The sequence below is a fragment of the Hydra vulgaris genome, chromosome 11, assembly GCF_038396675.1.
Source record: "Hydra vulgaris chromosome 11, alternate assembly HydraT2T_AEP".
NCBI lineage: Eukaryota > Metazoa > Cnidaria > Hydrozoa > Anthoathecata > Hydridae > Hydra > Hydra vulgaris.
Window position 1 is genome coordinate 11,546,364 of NC_088930.1, and position 19,368 is coordinate 11,565,731.

The 19,368-nt window shown below is 26.8% G+C and overlaps 1 protein-coding gene across 13 annotated transcripts in view; it reads left to right on the forward strand.

Annotated features, from left to right (window-relative positions):
- The window catches only part of LOC136087399 (cullin-1-like), an 87,826-nt gene that overhangs the window by 51,788 nt on the left and 16,670 nt on the right, over positions 1–19,368 (forward strand). For all 13 annotated transcript variants that reach the window (XM_065810087.1, XM_065810088.1, XM_065810089.1 and 10 more), the window contains 12 exons: positions 6,758–6,888; positions 6,977–7,084; positions 7,217–7,323; positions 7,421–7,469; positions 9,694–9,825; positions 12,665–12,776; positions 12,857–12,933; positions 13,413–13,544; positions 14,585–14,677; positions 16,000–16,047; positions 18,841–18,911; positions 19,006–19,111. In XM_065810087.1, coding sequence (XP_065666159.1) covers positions 6,758–6,888; positions 6,977–7,084; positions 7,217–7,323; positions 7,421–7,469; positions 9,694–9,825; positions 12,665–12,776; positions 12,857–12,933; positions 13,413–13,544; positions 14,585–14,677; positions 16,000–16,047; positions 18,841–18,911; positions 19,006–19,111 — 1,166 coding nt within the window. The remainder of the gene's footprint in view (positions 1–6,757; positions 6,889–6,976; positions 7,085–7,216; positions 7,324–7,420; positions 7,470–9,693; positions 9,826–12,664; positions 12,777–12,856; positions 12,934–13,412; positions 13,545–14,584; positions 14,678–15,999; positions 16,048–18,840; positions 18,912–19,005; positions 19,112–19,368) is intronic.

The window sequence follows — 19,368 nt, forward strand, 5'->3', positions numbered from 1 at the left end:
CAAGTGCCATTTTGCAGCGGACAAAACAAGTGCAACTTTTTTGGTTTGCTTCATTTTCATAAGTCTGGTCCGTGTCAACGTCACGGAAGTTTTTTAATAATTAAAGGAAGTATCCAGAAGTTTCCAGAAGCATGCAGAAGCTTCCAGAAGTTTCCAGAAGAAGCATCCAGTAGCATCCAGAAATATCCAGAAACATTCAGAAGCATCCAGACGCATCCAGAAGCTTCCAGAAGCATCGAAAAGAAGCATCTAGAATCTTCCAGAACAGGTTCACACAGGTTCATTTTACTATATAAGAGACATGTAAATCGACATGTAATTCAGTCAGTATATGGAAGTCAATCAGTCAGTATTATCAAGACAGTTTATCGAAGTGAGTTTTATCAAAGAGTTTTATTGAAGAACATCAATACAAGAAGTGAAATACAACAAATGTTTCATTACATCAATACAGTTTACATCCAACCAAGACGTTGTGTTCCACAGAGCATTATTGTATCATCACAAGGTAAATGTAACACAGTAAGCCTTGAGAAGCGTGATTATTTATTTTTATTATTTTTATGACTTCAAGTGCAAAAATGGCTCCCGACAGTCTTGGATTGGAACTAAGAAAGAAAATTATTAGCGATTACGTAAGTGGAATGTCACAAAAAAGTATTTGTGATAAATATCGCGTGAAAAAATGGACCGTATCAAGACTATGTTCCAAATATCGTTCTACGGGGAAGTTGGCAGCAGATAACAAAGGTGGAAGACCGCGTTCCACCACTTCTAGGGAGGATTCTATGATCGTCAGATCCGTCAAGAAGGATCCTTGGTTATCATCAGTCGAGATACAAAAGCAATTAGAGCTGCCTGTATCGGACCAAATAATCAGACGACGTGCTGTTGAAGCCGGATTGTTTTCTCGACGCCCTGCAAAGAAACCGCTGATTTCACTTAAAAACCAGAAGAAAAGACTCCTGTTTGCTACACCTCATGTTGACTGGAATGTGCAGAAATGGCGAACTGTCCTGTTCAGTGATGAATCGAAGTTCAACATCATTGGGAGCGATGGCATTTGCCGTGTACGTCGACCGGCCGGAAAACGCCTCGATTTACGTTACTGCCATAAGACCGTGAAGCATGGTTGAGGCAATGTAATGGTCTGGGGGTGTTTTTCTGCTAACGGTCTAGGTCCAATACATCGAAACGATGGAATAATGGACCGTTTCATGTATAAAAATATCCTGAAAGATGTTATGTTACCTCATGCTGCATGGAAAATGCCGATAAAATGGGTTTTTCAGCAAGACAACAATCCGAAACACACTGCAAAAGTAGTCAAGCAGTGGTTTCAAGACAACCACCTATCGGTGATGGATTGGCTGCCTCAATCTCAGGATCTCAACCCTATCAAGAACCTGTGGGAGATCGTCAACCGCAGAATTAATCGTGAAGGTGTTCGTAATAAGGATCAACTGTTTGAACAAATCCAAAAGGCCTGGGCAGCGATTCCACAAAGTTTCATTGATCACCTGATCGAATCTATGCCTCGAAGATGCAAGGCTGTGATCGACAACAAAGGATTCGCCATGAAATATTGATAGCGAAATACAGCTTGGTCAACATTTTGTCGAGTTGCACTTGTTTTGTCCAGAAGGAAATCAACTTTTTTTAATACTTTTGATTAATTTATTAATTTTCGTGTACAAATAATGAACTTTGTGATGAATAAAACTTGAAGAACTTTGTCTCTAAACAGTTACATAGTTATTTCTCTAAATTGAAAAAATGCAGCACTTTTGTATAAAGAAACTAAGTTAGCATTTGTTTGGTTGCACTCGTTTTGTCCGATACTGTATATATATATATATATATATATATATATATATATATATATATATATATATAGATCTATATATATATATATAGATATATATAGATATATATATATATATATATATATATATATATATATATGTATATATGTATATATGTATATATATATATATATATATATATATATATATATATATATATATATATATATATATATATATGTATATATATGTGTATATATATGTATATGTGTATATATATGTATATATACACATATATTTGAATACATATTTAAACACACACATACCAACATGCATAGTGCACATACATACATTAAACACATACATACCAACACATTAACACATTAAACACATACACATAACACAATTATACATAATACAAATAAACACATACACATAACACAAAACACATTAAACACATACATACCAACATGCATAGTGCAAAAGATATATGACATACAAAATCCTTCTATAGAACCTTGCAAAAACCTTCTAATGAAGCTTGCACAGTCGCATGTCTTATCCAAGCATAAATATTCTGTTTTGACAACTTGATCATTTAATAAATTAAATGATCAAGTTGTCAAAATTAAAACTAATAAATTTAAAAGATTAACAAATTAAATATCTATTTTTACTTTTTCGTTTTTTTTTAAGGGTTTTGCTTCATATGACTTCATCATCTAATCCAATATACAGCATATTATCCCTTTTATTCTCAGGAGTTAAAGGGCTAATATGCTGTATATTACATACCATTTATGTAAAAATCAATTGCGTGCAATCTGAACCACATAAGCTCTTCAAAAATGATATTTGATTTTTATCAATTTCTCTAGTAATTTTTTCACTATTTTTGGTTTTTTTATTTTTAAGCTAGTTGTGCCAGTGTAGTTGATGTATCAGGTAACACCTTCAAGACTTTTAAATCCTTCCTTACCAATCATAGTTTAGAAGTTGCCCTCAACAGTCAGCACTCTTTTTCATTGCCTGCAACTTTAGGGTTTCCTCAAGGTTTCATCCTTGACCTTATATTATTTTTAATTTAAGTTAACGATCTCCCAGCAATTCTCACATCCAAGATTGCATTGTTCACTGATGATTCTACCGTTTATTCTTGTCTTGGTAAGAAGCCAGCACTCTGATTGCTTGGAGGGGGCATTTGAGCTTGAAAAGTATCTCACTTCTGTTATAGCATGGGGTTCTCAGTGGCTGGTGGACTTCAATTCAGATAAAACTAAATTTTTTTCAGCTAATTGTTATTGAAACAATCTAGATCTTGCTATATTTATGAACGGTAATGTACTCAATGATTCATCAACCCTTCGTCTTCGAAGGGTTGATGAATCATTGAGTACATTACCGTTCATTCTCTTTTCTACAAATACTATAATGGGCGCTGCTATAAAGAGTAATCGGCTATTGTGTCATCTACTAAAATTTATTCTTGTGTTACTCGTCATTTAATTAAGTCTCATCCTTTTTCTGTGACTGATTTTGAGTGCTCCACAAATTCTTATTTGTCTAGTCTTTTTTCTTTTTCTTCTTGTTTCCTGATTCATATAATTTGCAATCTTTCGAGTCATCTGATAATCATTATCTTGCTTTATAAACTTCATCTTTTCTCTTCCAATAACTTCCAACTCTAGTAGTGGTTGCTTGTAGCCTTAATGGAGGTTTTTTTTTAGCAAGAAAATTAAAAAAAAAAAAATTACAAAAGAATAAATAAATAAATAAAATTTAATAAACAAGACTTCTTAAAAGGTCAAGTTGTCAAAACAAAATATATTATGTATGAACAATAAAATGCCCTAAAAAAAATTTTTTTAAAAAAAGGAAATGTGCGCCATCTAGGGCTTGGTTACTAAATCTATTATGACCAAGTTCACCAGAATTTTTTAGTTTAACAAGTTTAAGTGATTGGTGTAAAACTTGGTCTTTTTGAAAATATTTGACTTTTTCCTTTTTTAAATATAAAACTTGTAATTATTAAGAAAATCTCTTTCTGTTAATCATTTATTATAATAAAAGTTATGTGTTGTAAAATTTACATATGTTACATATGTTGAAAAATCTAGAAAAAAAAGGTTGAAAAAATATAACTAGCTCTATAAATATGTTTTTGTAAATTTTTAGATTTTTATTTAATTTCTGTATGACATAATAAAGCTTTGGATCAACTCTATATGCCTTTAATAACAGTCCATGGTGAATTCCGTATTGTTTGCAAACAATTTAAAGTTGTCTGAAAGGGCCTCCACATTTTGATAGGTTTTCCTTGATTTCATATCCTCCATCACTGACCAAATGCAAAAATCCATTGGATTAAGGTCAGTTGACAAGTGTTGCCACATATCTGGTGTCCAAACAGGAGTTTCATCTTGGAGAAACTTTTCTTGGCTTGATGGGCTGAAGGAAAATCTTTTGGAAAAATTCATTGCTTTTGCTTGAACTTTTTGTTGAACCAGGGTGATCACTCAAAAATGCAATATAGACTTCTGAGATTTTCTGAGTTTCACCCTCTCTTGAACAAAAGCTTGTGGAGTTTTAGATCTGTCAGAGCAGATCCTGGCCCAAAACATAACCTTTCTTCAACTGGACTTTCCAATGATCCTGTCATTGTATTGATTTGGTTTAGGCTGAACAATGAAAAATTTTTCATCTGAATAAACCACAGGAATGTTGTGAGCTCAAAGGAGTTCCATCAAAATGCACGCCTGTATTTTCTGTTTGGCTCTTGTTGCTTTACTCAGAAGCTATTGTTTGTTTTTTATAAAAATTTCTTTGTTTTTTTCATCAATTGTCATGAGGTTCTGGCTTTTCTGGCAAGCTTTGAAATTGAATGGTTTGGATTTTCGCAACTTACAATCAACTGCATTTAAATGTTATTTTTGATTCAGACTTAAATTGCCAAAAAATGCCTAAGGGCAGCATATTATTATATCTGCCGCTGTATAATATTTTTTATTTATATATTAAGTTTTAATGTAATTCTATAAATATAAACAAACTTTTAGTTTTAAAGCATTTTCAAATTAAACTTTCAATAAATATACATATTCAATTCAAACTTTCTATAAATGTACATGGCTGACAAGTCTTCATGTCAAACGGTCATATTGAAAAAGTACATAAAGCATGAAAACCTGACTAATATTGTTTTTTGTATTTTCTATACCCAGTCAGACATTTTAAATAAAGCAGAATGATAACTGATGGTTAATATTTAATGATGCCAGATAATTATGAAAACAATGGATTGCAATATTTATGTGTCTTTGTGTGCATAAATAAAATAATTCATGAAATTGAGAAAAGTGTTGCAAACAATTTTTTTAAATGTCGTTTTGAGGATTTAAATCTGTTACAACCAGGACTGTTTCTCTAAATATTGTATTGTTCACAAAGTCATTTTTTAAATGTAAGTGGCATATTATACAGCATATTAAGTTATACAAGTTTTTTGGTTCTTGCAATTTGTTTTTGGCAAACTTTTTTCCAAAATCCTTCTTTTTAATGTCAGGACTTAGTAGACAATTTATGTATTAAATTATCTCTTTGATTTTATTCACAAATTCTGATTTTTTTTAGTCCTACCTTCCACAGCTTTTTAATGGTCTCATACAGATGAATAAATAATGCTTAGGGCTCTTTTAAAATTTCTTAAAAAAATTAAAAATTAAAAAAAAAATCACTTCATAATTATTGCAATTAATTCTAAATCTTAGTTCTAAACCTATACTAATTTTTTCGTATCCATACTGGAATAAATTTAAATTTTAAAATTTTTAAAAACTAATTTTTTCGTATCCATACTGGAATAAATTTAAATTTTAAAATTTTTCTCCACAAATTGTGCTTTCTTCTCATGAAATGGAATCTTCAAATGCACCCGCATCATCTTCAAACTTTTTTTTATCTGTCCCAAGCTCCTTCTGAACTTTTCTTTTCTGTCTATTGAATTCTGTGATCTGTCAAACATTTGCACAGTGTTCTTCCCTTTTTACTACGCCTTCTTTTTTTATCTCTTCTGTTCTTCTCTGATCTTTCATTATTGTGTGAATCAGTTGAAGAAGGGAAAGAAAAGAAAAAAGAAAATTTGGAAAGAATATTGTAAAAATTTTTTTTGCAAATTTTATTTAACAGGCCATCCACTGACAATGTTGAACTTAAACCCAGCTCTTATCCAGATGTCTTACACACCTTTTGACTAATCTCTCACATGCTTTATCCTGGCAAACTAGATTTCTGCTTATATATATATTAATAAATCTATTTATTTATTCATTCATGAAGCTAATAATGTTAAAAATTTTTTAAATCACACATAAAAGGAATAAAAGTTTCAGAATTTATAAATAGTAGTGACCACTAAAAACAGTGTGTTGTATTAATAAATGAAAGTAAAATACTATTTAATGAAAATAAAAGATTGCTACTTTTTTGAAGAATAAGTACAAAATTTTTTTTAAGATTTAAATTTTATATATTTTATCACAGTTCATTTCAAATAGTAAAAGCTTAAAAAATGTAACAAAAATTTACGAGTTTTACACCACGCTTATATACTTTTTTAAACATCTTCAATTCCAACAAGGCTGCAAGCAACCACTATTTGAATTGGAAGTTACACGAAAAGAAAAGATGAAGTTTACAAAGCAAGATATTGATTATCAGATGACTTAAAAGATTGCAAATTATACTGGTGTTAAAACTATTAGAATCAAAGCAAAAAATTCACGATAGTTTATAGTTTTATTCAAAATATTAGAAACAAATCGCTTTTTTAATTAAAATGTTAGAAATAAACCACCAAAAGTACTTAGTAGAACCCCCTTTTGCTTTAAGTTTATTTTACTTAGTTATAGCAATATTTTTTTCTAGTAATTGTAACATTGAATGTTTTATTGTAGATTTAGGAAGAATGTATAATCTAGTATCACGTGTACCAGATGGTTTGGTTACATTGAAGCAGCTTTTAGAGCAGCATATACACACACAAGGTTTAAATGCAATAGAAAAATGTGGTGAAGCTGCTATCAATGTAATTTTATTTTTATATTTCTATTTGGAGTTTGTATAAAGATGTTCTGGGTTGTTTTCATATATCTAAATGAAGTATGATTTTTTAGGATCCAAAGATGTACGTAACTACAATACTAGGTGTACATCGGAAATATTATGCTTTGGTTGTATCTGCTTTTAGTAATGATAATGGTTTCGTAGCTGCACTTGATAAAGTTTGTTGTTGTTATAATATATTTTAAGACTTGATTTTAGTGTTAGAAATGAAGTTTTGAAGCTTGTAATAATGTAAGATTTAAAAGTAAAAAATTGGGTAATTATTTTTGCTGTTATTAAATTTTATTTAGGCTTGCAGGAAATTTGTAAATGCAAATTCTGTCACTAAAGCAGCAGGAAATTCGTCAAAATCTTCAGAACTTCTCGCTCGCTACTGTGATTTACTCCTAAAAAATAGGTAGACTTCTTTAATGTCAATTAGTAGTGACAATGTTTTAAGATTTTTTTGATCAGATTTTTTTGATCATAGGTTTTATATACTTATAAATTTTTAGTGCAAAGAATCCAGAAGAGGCAGAACTAGAAGATATTCTTAATTGTATAGTAAGTTTTTAACAGAAATTTATTATGCCACATAATATGCCACTTAAATTTAGAAACTGATATTGCGGACATGTCACATAATTTTTTTTTTCCTTCTTATTTTTTTTATTTAAAAATTGATTATGTCTTCAAACTAATACAATTATATCTTCAAACTAAATTTTCTACAACATAACCTGTTTGATGTGCATTTATGAAGTTTTATTTTTTTAATTTGTGAACAAAAGTAAGTTGTTACTGCTAGTAACAGATAAATTTTAAAGATAGTTTTCATATTTCGAACACATGTAGTTATATTTTTTTAAATTAAAGAGTTGAACAGGTTTGGAAGAGTTCTTTCAGATTTAGATGTCACTTTTCCCTAAAAGCTGTTTAAAGTAAAGTATTTCTTTCACTACTTCCTCACAGTCTCAATCCCTTTCAAAATTTTGTACAAATCTTTAGTTTTTTTTTATAAAAACATCTGTATCAACATTGCATATATTTTCAAAATATCAAACCTTTTGCAAAAAATTATATGAATTTGCAAATATGAAAATGCAAAAAATGATATGAATTTTTTTACTTTGGTATATTTTTTTTATCAAAAATGATATAGTTTTTATAAATTACATTTGTTTTAAATAATTCTTTTGGAGTATCTGTATTAAACTCTTCATTTTTAAATTCATCAAAATACATTTTCCTCTCTTAATTTTTTTTCTGTTGATAACTAGCTTTTTTTTCATAAGTCAATAGTAAAATCCATAAAAATGATTTTTTTTATTTCCAGTACTTTTTAAATTTGTTTTTTAAATTTTCAATATAACAAACCTTTTCATGCTAAAAATTATATGCATTTTTTTAATTTTGTATATTTTTTTATCAAAAATGATATAGTTTTATAAATTACATTTGTTTTAAATAATTCGTTTGGAGTATCTGTATTAAACTCTTCATTTTTAAGTTGGTCAAAATACATTTTTCTCTCTTAATTTCTTTTCTGTAAATAACAAGAAGTAACCAAAATCATCAGAGTTTTTTTTTCATAAGACCATAGTAAAGTCTGTAAAAATGGTTTTTTTCATTTCCATTAAGTACTTTTTAAATTAATTTCGCTGAGCAACAATAAGTATTAGTGACTTGAAACTTGTTATTTACACTGTCAAAACCTTCAAAAATAGTTAGACAAACTCTAAAGGGCAGTGCCAATTTTATTTTAATTTTTTGTAATAATCCTCCAAATAAATTATTCAATATAGCTTTGATATTTTTTCTAGTTATCATCTTTTCTTTTATTGCTTCAATTACTCTTTACAATTTTTAAGCAAAGCTGTTTAAGCATTTAGTGTATTTGACCAAGTGTCATTATTCTGCAAGTGAAACTAAGTTCCTAAAACCTTCTGGTCTATTGTTCCAACTCAGTAGCAACATTAACATTTTTCCCAGTCACCCAATATTTTGGGTAAAAAAATTATATTTATTCCTTATTTCAATTTACATTATTCAAATTCAAAGGTAAAACTTTATGCCTACTTTTTTAATTGGCCCTAGTTTTGCTTTTAATAGAGCTTTTTAATAGTATTTTTTTGAAAAGTATGAAAAAAACAAACCTCTTCTGTGAAGCAATCAGCAGCACATTGACCAATTAAATTTAGAAAATTGCAAACATTAAGGTCTTTTTTAACCCTTATTTTGGTCTTTAACAACAAAACTGTGAAAACATTTGTGTTCATTTATGAATTACCCCTTGAGTTATTCATAAAACTGTTAACCAGTTTTCTGACCAGTTTTATATCTTAAAAAATCTTCTTTCTTCTATTACTAGATTTGCATTGGATCAATTTTGTTTGGGAAAAATGTTGAATAATATGGTATAGGGATGTATCTGCAACTTTTTTGCAACTGAATTGTAGCTTCTATTTGGATTTTCCAAACATTTGTGCAAATATTTCTGTCTTTTTCTTGTGTCATTTTTAAAACTTATTTTAAGTAGAATGGGAAAACTAAAACAATTTTTTGAAACAGTTTTTGAAACAACTGAAATCGTTGCATGTTGTCAACAAAATACAAACACAATTAAAAATGTATTATTACAACCACCATTAAAAATATATTATTACAAACATTTATTTTGTGTACAGGCTTTAATATTTTATATGTAGTATTATAATACATTTAAAATGTGTTGCGACTAAATTATAATCAAAAATTTATTTCTAAATAAGTTCTTTATAAATTTCAGATGATAATTTTAAAATATGTTGAAGACAAAGATGTTTTTCAAAAGTTTTACTCTAAAATGTTGGCAAAATGTTTGGTTCAACAAAATTCTGCGTTTAATGATGCAGAAGCTACAGTTATTTCAAAGTTAACGGTAATGTATTTGAATATTTTATTTGCTTCTACATAAAAATACTGTGATATAATTAAAAGAATTAAAACAAAAGAAAAAAACCACTTTGTTTATTGAAAAAAAAATTACCGAATCTTTTTAGTTTGAGCTAATTATACTTATTTGTAAGTAACTAATAAATACATTTAAATATTTTACAACTCAGAGGCAATCCACTGTTATAGAGTGATAGCTCTTCTATCATAAAATCTGAATTGGTATCGAAACTGAAATAAATACATATTAACTTCAAAACTTGATCAAAATGAGTGCAACCAAACAAATATTGATCAGAACTTCAATGAGGCCTTAGAGCTGGAAAAACAAAGAATAATATCAATAATAATGGGTTTAACAAAAACGACAAAAATAAAGTTGTCGAAATAGTCAAAATAGTATTATTGACAGTTATATTTATTGACAATTATAAATAACTATAATTAGAAATAAACACTAAAATGTATATAGTAGTTGTAGGTCTTAAAGAGTTAAAAAAAGTTATAAAGACCTTGTAATGGAGTTCTTTGATGCAATCAAAGTAAACCACATGGAAATTGTTAATGATTGCTGTTACAAAAAAAGCAACAATCAAAGATCTTGTGAAAGCTAACCTTTAAGAGCCTTTTTGGTGAATCACCAAAAAGGCCATATCTGCGCACTGCATTAATAATAACAAGAGCTGTACCTGGGTTAACAAAGAACAGTTCCATCAAATTTGATCTGGTTTTGACTGAAGACTTAAAAAACTTTATATTGTTAGAAAAGCATAAGAAAGGGGAGAATTCCACTGCACTGATGTTAAAGGAAAACAACTAGATGAATAAATGTTTTTGATGGGACATGAAGGAGTATTGCAAGAAGTATTCAACTGCAGTAAAAGCATGCAGCATAGCTGAATGAGGAATTATGTGAGATTCATTTTTGGTTGATGGAACAAATAATGATGGCTTGAGTAGCAACCATGGTAGTATTTGTAGAAAAGAAAAAATTATAATCTGAGAAGATGTAAAGTAGAGGATTCAGTAAGAGTGTTTCCATTCATTAATATCAATATTTTAGTGATAATCAGTTAAGTAAACTGAGCTTTGTTCGATTTAAAATAGAATAAAAAACTTTTATAGGAAAGTTTAAGTATTATGCATAACTTTATCAAATTAAAATTTTGTAAGGATGGGATAATCGCAAACATGTTATTAGCAATTGCAACATCGATATAGATCAAAAATCATTTTGCACTTGTATTTTGGATGCAGATAAATTAAAATGTCATCTTGCATTGTCATTAAATATTAAATTATTGCTTAGTTACATTTTGCAAGATAAATTTTAAATAAATTTTTTTGAAATTTTGAAAAGATTAGTAGTATTTTGTTGGTAAATTTGTTATTATTTTACCATCACATCAGATCTAATTGATTTTTACAAATTAATATCTATGATGGGGAGACTGATGTGTTAACATTATTTAACACATGTAATGAGTTAGTTTTTCATTTAACACATTTGTGGAGAAAAAAAAAGATTTTTTAAAGCAAAAAAATTATTAAATTGATAAACATTAGGATGCTGTAAAGCATATGAATTTATTATTTTAAAACTTTTAAAAAATAGTGTAAGATCTAATACAGGGTTGTCCAACCTTTTTGCAGTCAGGACCATTATTTTATTTTGATGATAACGCAAGGGCCACAAATGAAAAAAGACTAACTAATTTTTTCAATTTCAATATTGTCAAAATATTGAATTGATGATAAGTTGCTGCATGTTTATTTTTATATTGAATTGTTAAGTTGCTGTATGTGTTTTTAAATATTGAATTGATAAGTTGCTGCATGTTTTTTTAGTGTCTATTAACATTATACATTTTGCACACAACAATTTTTTCGAAACAGTGGAGACACATAATTGAATTATTTTGCTCAATTACAAAATATTAATTTGTCCAAAATGGATTAAAAGAAGCTTTGTTTAAGTTAAAATAGAAATAAAATCTCCGTGTCCACTTTTAGTTTCAACTCTGCGTCTTTTGTTAGCAGAAGCCATAATTAAAAAAGATATCATTAGGATTCCGCTAACCAAGTAGTCAATACCGTTTTAACTGGTTTTATTAAAAATGAGGCAGTAGTTTTAACCGTATTGCAATAAATTTTAAAATCTGATTATTCCTGCCCTATTATTTTGTGATAATCTCATATTTTTATGATATTGGTGTTGCAATTATCTTACCTCTAAATTATTGGTTTAAATAATTATTTTACTGTATATAATTTATAAATTGATATTTTTAGAAATTTCTGTTCACTTTTTTGTTACTGCGCAATTTTTGAACTTCTTAAACCTAACATTAAAAGAAACTGTTTTTTAACTAATTCAGACATTGGAATAGCTATGTCTTAGTTACATATATTAAATTTAGGCTTGCATTTTATATAGTTTATTTCAAGTGTACATACTTGTAATAAATGTTGCATTTGCCTAGCGATAAAATTAATTATTATATCAAAACGAAACATTTTTTATGCTTTACTTATTAACTTTTCTTTTTTAATTTAAAAAATAAAAAAAATAAAAGTTTTACTTAAGTAGCAAAAATTTAGAGCAATTGATAACTATGTAGAATTACTTATAGCTTTATAGAATTATCAGTTATTACTAAAGTTTTTATATCTTAACAAAATATAACTTTTGGAGCTAGAAAAGTTCAATAAAGATTCATGTGCTTGCTAGATAATAAAAATATTTTAACATAATATTGTTGTTTTCGTTATTTTGTTAATTAACTTTATGCTATCATGATAAACAATCAACAAATTTGATTTAGGAAATGTGTGGTTATGAATACACAATCAAACTGCAGAGAATGTTTCAAGATATGAATGTTAGTAAGGACTTAAATGATAAATTTAAAAGACATGTTTCAAGTCAAGAAAATGGTGAAGCTAATATATAGTTTTTAATTTTTTATTTGTCATAATTTTTTTTTATTAATATCATAATTGCTCTCTTTGTTTAGTTGATTTCAGCATCCAAGTCTTATCTTCTGGTGCTTGGCCTTTTCAACAATCTCCTATATTTACATTACCTTCTGAGGTTAGTGTGACCAGAGGTTAGCATGAACAGTTGTTAACATAAGTAATAGTTATTATGACTTGAGATTAGCATTTTATATATAGTTATTGTGATCAGAAGTGTGACCAGAAGTTAGTATACACAAAGATTACTTTGATCAGAAGTTATTATGACCAGAGGTTAGCATTCACAAAGGTTACTGTGATCAGAAGTAAATGTGACTAGAGGTTAGCATGCATAAAAGTTATTGTGATCAGTGGTTAGTGTGAGTGTAAGTCTGATAAAAGAATAACATTACCTAAGGTTAGTGTAAACAGAGGTTGGTGTAAAAGAGGTTGGTGTGAGCAGAGTTTAGTGTGACCAGTAGTTAACTCTTTTCAAATTTTGTATTGTTTGGAAAAATAGACGGTCCTTAATATCAAACTAAAATATTTACTCTTTGGTTTGGATTTGTTCATGCATGGAACAAAGATTAATTTAAATAAGATAATTTGTTTTAGTTGGAAAGGTGTTTACTGCGATTTACAACATTTTATAATGCTCAATATAGTGGTCGAAAATTACTTTGGCTCTATCAACTATCAAAAGGAGAACTTGTTACTAATTGTTTTAAAAATAGATATACATTACAGGTAATATTGCATTGCTATTGTCATTAGTTATTTTTCGTTAGGCATTCATATATAAGTATATATACATATAATAGTGTCAAGCCTTCTCAGGATAGTTGTGCCTCCAAAAAACCATAAACACAGCTTTTTGTTTTGACAACTTGGCCAGGGCACTTTGCATGGTTTGATAATTTGCATGTTTTAAAAATGCGCTGAAAAAACTAAACTGATGAGGAAATTAAAAATAAACAAACCATAAATTGAAAAGAGAAACAAAATCTTAATGAAAAATGAAACAATCAAAAGATAAATCAGTAGAAACAAAAACATAAAATTAATATATATTTTTCAATTTAAAAGTGCCTCAACTAAAAGTACAAACCTAATAATGAATTTAAAAGTGTCTCAAATAATAGTTTAATGTTAATTTGCTCAATGTCAGTTGTAGCGCATCGTCAGTGTAGGGCTTGGGTTGATTAAATGTTGTAATTATTAGACGTGACTGTTAGATTGACATAGAATGTAGGTTCAAATAGATACTTTCTTTTATGTCTTATTTGCATAGTCGACATTGGAAAATATCAAAGTTTCCAATTTTTAAATAATTTAGTTTCAAAGTAATCAAACTTATATTTAATAGCTTCAAAACTTTGATCTTTTCTAAATTCCATAAAGTGAAACACTTTTTAAATCAAAATAAAATTTTATGGGTTTTTTTTTTTCTGGTCTATCTTTTATTTAATTTATTATTCATTAAGATTTTTGTTTTTTTAGTTTGTTTTTGTATTTTTTTTTTCAGTTATTATTTTTCTTTTCAGTTAATAGTTTGTTTATTTTTATCTTTAGTTTAAGTTTACATTTACCTAACTATTTTTTAAATGCAACAGTTCTCCAAATTTGCAAAGATCCCTGGATAGGTTGTCAAAATAAAATACTATATGTATTGTCATGTAAGGTGTTCGTCTGCACGCCTTTACTGAGAAGGCTTTTAGTGTAAATTTTGTTCATTATTTATTTCAGAATAATTTAATTTAGTGAAATTTTTTTTTTAACTGGATAAGGCATCAACTCATCAAATGGCTGTGCTGTTGATGTATAACAGTGAAGATAGTTACACTGTTGAACAACTACAAGAACATACCCAAATTAATATGGTACATTTTTTTTACAGATTTAGAATAAATTTGATTTTGGGTTTTTTTTCATTATGTTTTTATGTAGTTTTACTCATCTGTTTATTTATTAATTAGAATGCTCTATATATCAGTATACACATTTTCTTGTGATGAATCTGAACAAAATAAATGGTTTATGAGTATCCCTTGATTGTTTTCATTCATAGATAAACAGAGGTTACTTTCAGCCAACAAGGCTGCAATTAGCCATTTCTTAAGTTAGTAGTATAAATTAGACTGTATCAAGCATAGAATTAAATTTTATTAAAACAAAATATAGTGCTGTTTACAAATTGTATCCGCTAGATGAAGCTGAGTTTGCATCATGTTGTGGAAAACTAAGTAATTATCATCAGTATTTTTAAATGTTTCTTTTGAAAAATTTCTTTAAAAAAACTTTAAAAAGAAAATGTTAAAAAGTTGTCATTTCTCCTCTACCAAAAAAGAAAAAAAAAAATTTTCCTTTACCAAAAGAACAATATAAAACAAAAAAATAAAAAAGTATTAAATAATTGATTGAAAAAATTGAAACTTTCCTTAAAGCGCTTATCTTTTTTTAAAGCAGCCTACTTTTTTTAAAGCAGCCATCTTTTGTTAAAGTAGCCTTTAAGTTTGCCTCTTACAACTCTGTTATAATATTTTCATTTTCAGCTCAGTTGTGTTGACAAGGTTTTCCATGGGTACCACATATTTTATCACCGTTTCTTTAGGTGACAGTTTTAATGTTTTATCAACTAGGTTCCTTGCCTGCTAAGTAAAATGGAACCTTAATTGCAAATGGTTTAAGTATGATGATAGTTGTTATTGCTAAACAAAAAATAAATAGTTCTTTTTCTTACCTTAAGAAAGTAAACTAACTAGAAATGAATGCAGTTTAAACAACAATATCAAGTTGCTCACTTAATTATGCTTAGATAAGTATCTGAACTTTCAATGGTTCTATAAACACATTTTCCTAGCAGATAATACCAAATATTTTTCATCTTTTTGTCATGTCTAATTAATTTAGTATATAATTTAGTGAAAAATGCTTCTTTTTTTTTTACTTTTCGTTCTATTATTATTATTTTACTCCATATATCTTTTGCATTTATCTTCAAAAAATAATTAAAAAAAATAAAAATGAATTCTTTTTTTTAATTTTTAATTTTAATTTTACTATGTATTTATATTTTTATTAAATCTCTATATCTTATATATTTTTATTAAACTATTTTTATTATACTGATTTTTTAAGCTTCATTGTTACACCTTTTATCAACTTCAGTAACATTTATTTTTATATAAATTTTATGATTTAGGATATTCTTCAGCAAGTGTTAAGTATATTAATAAAAGTTCGTTTATTGGTAAGTTCATTTTATGTATAAGCTATTTGTTTTTATATCTATGATTTACATTTTTAAGCATAATAAATTTTTTTCAAAGCATATTTACATAATGTGGTTTGTATGTGATAAGGTATTTGATTTGCTAATACAAGAGTTAATTAGAGAAAAGCTCTAGGGTGGCTGATATTTATTGTTTTAAAAGTTGACACATTGTTATCAAAAAGGGAAAAGCGATAGAACCTGAAAATAACAATGCTGTAGAAAATCTAAAACATTTCTTACAACAATATGTTTTTTCGTATGATGTTTTTTTTTCTTAATTCATTATCCTTTTTTATCACTTATCACTTTCTTTTACCTTAAAAAATCCATCATCTTTTTATGGCAATGCTTGTAAATTTAAGATTTACCCAGCTAAACTTTCTAACTTGTTTTTCAGATCTCCTTGGGAACTTTCAATTCTTGATTTATGTCTTTATCTCTAACCCTTGTTTGTGTTCGGTTTCTCTTCATTCTAATCCTAGCCATTATGTAGTGCTGATCATGCTTTGATCTAAAACTTTATTTAACCAATAAATTGTTTTAATTTAACTTTGCTAAAAGCTAATTGATTTTTTTGTAATGGTGCTTGTTGCCTTGTGTTTGTTAAGCACTTGCATTTGCATGTATCTTTTCGAAAGTTGTGCTTGACATGCAAAATGCGATTATTATTTATGTACTCTTTTTACGAAATGAATTTATTTCATTCCATTTCATTTTGTGTTTACGAAATAAAATAAAACTTTTTTTTTTTTAAAAAAAAAAAAGTTATTTTTTTATAATTTACAGTGCAATACGAAACAAAACAACATTTTGTTATAAAAATAGTTGTCTACTAAATTTAGAATAATAAAATAAATAATTTTTCACTAGTTTGCTAGCATGTCAAAAAGTTTAGTTTGAATCACTGAGATGTCTAGCATGTTTATTTTATTATGTTTTACAAATTCTTGTTTGGTTTTATACTAATTTGTATATAATGAAAATTATTTATCATATTTTTACAGTACAAAGGAAGTTTATAATTTTGCATAAAGATATACTAGTGATTATTATAAATTTAAAATTAAAAATTAAAATGATTGAAATTGAAAAATAAATTAAATCAAATAAAGTAAAAGAAATATTTTAGTCAATAAAGTTATTTTTGTGGTTTTTAAAAAAGCAGTTAAATTTAATTTGTTTCCTCAACTATTTTAATGGATTTGTTTTTAAGTTCACTTAAATTGTCTATTTTTGTTCTCTGGCTTCTGTAAGCGTGTTTTTTTGCGAAGCATTCTCGTTTGACATGAACATACTAAGGATTGAAGTTTGCACAATGCCTGAAAGTGTAATATGAAATATCAAAAAATCTTGATAGCTTAAACTATGGTCACAAACATAAATTTGTTGAAAAATAAGAAGTCATAAGTAGTAATGAAATATTTACAACATGTAAAATATTTATAACATGTAAAGTATTAACATGAAAAATATTTAAAACATGTAAAATATTTATAATCGTAAAATATTTGTAACTTGTAAAATATTTTTAACATGAAAAATATTTATTACATTAAAAATGTTTATAACATGACTTATTACCTACTCAACAAGTTGTTTTAAATAAAACATCATATAAAGTTGTAACAAAAATAATAACATAATGGCTCCTATATAAATTAAGTTACATTACAATAAAGTCAAACTGTTTTGAGGGAGATAAATATTAGTTTCAGTGTAAATGACTTTTATTTTTTCATTGACACCATCAATCACAAAAGTATTTATTGTAAAAGATTTTTATCATTAAAATATGTGTTTTATTGCAAATATCTGTTTTTCTTATAAAGCTTAAAATTTTTTTGTTTGTTTTAGTTCTTACATGCTACAAGTTTGACCTTATTTTGTTTGTTTTTTACGAAGCAAGAAAACAATTTTTTTTGAAGCTATAAATCTTGTTTCGTTTTGTACCATTTTTTACATAATCTTTTTGAATAGGTTTTATTAAAACAATATTTTTTACTGTTTTGTCTTGTTTCGTATCGTATCGTTATGTAACACAGGTGCTTATAGTTTTTTTCAAGCTCTTCTTGATTTTTGTCAACTTATGCTGCTATTTTGAATCATAGTCTTAACTTTCACATTTTTCTCTAAATTTTTGTAAAAACTAGAATATTTGGTTGTTGAATTGGATTTACATTGTTCTTCCATAATGCCTACCCTTACACTGTACTGCAGCTATGTCCATTCATATAAAACTCATATAAAATTCATATAAAGGTTAGTTAAATAATAACCAAAAGTTTGAAACTTGAAGTTGAACCTTATACTTTATAAATAAGTTAAAATCTTGAAAATAAAAAAAATGGTTTGGTATTGTTTTATTATTATTGGTATGTATTTAGTTTGAAATTTTATATTTTTTGATTTATTGTTACTGTATCAATCGTGTAGTATTTTTGTGTTAGTTGCACAAAAATAACCTGAAATAAAGAATCTCTGAAGCTCTTTCTCAGAAGATTAATAGATGAGTGTTCTAATAGTTATGCCATTACAACTTTAAATCTTATTTATAGTTAATCAGTTTGCACGTTTTCAGGTTTGTGGTATTATACAATTCTTAATTACAAACCTACTTTAGTGAGTTTGTGATTAAGAATTTGGTTTTTACTGCATTTGTTTTTGTTTGAGCCAGTTGAAGCTTGTATTGCACAATCTTTGAAAGCTATTTTTCATTTTAGTAATATAACAATAAGAATATATTAAATATTTATATTTTTTATATTTTAGATTAGCAATCCTACTATTGTTGAAAATTTCCCTCTTACTTCTGTAATACATCTTTATAAAGAATACAAAAAGTAGGTTGTGGAAGTTTGATAATAATGGATTAAAAAAATACAAAAATACAAAACCTAAAATAAGATACCACATATATATGTTTTGTTTTTTCAGTAAAAAACTTTGTGTAAATATAAATGTACCAATGAAAACTGAGCAAAAAATGGAGCAACAACAAACTCACAAATATATTGAAGAAGATAGAAAATTACTTGTGCAGGTTACAACTTTATATCCTTATATATATATATATATATATATATATATATATATATATATATATATATATATATATATATATATATATATATATATATATATATTTATATATATGTATATTTATATATATATATATATTTATATATTTATATATATATATATATATTTATAATTATATATATATATATATACAAATATATATATATATATATATATATATATATATATATATATATATATATATATATATATATATAT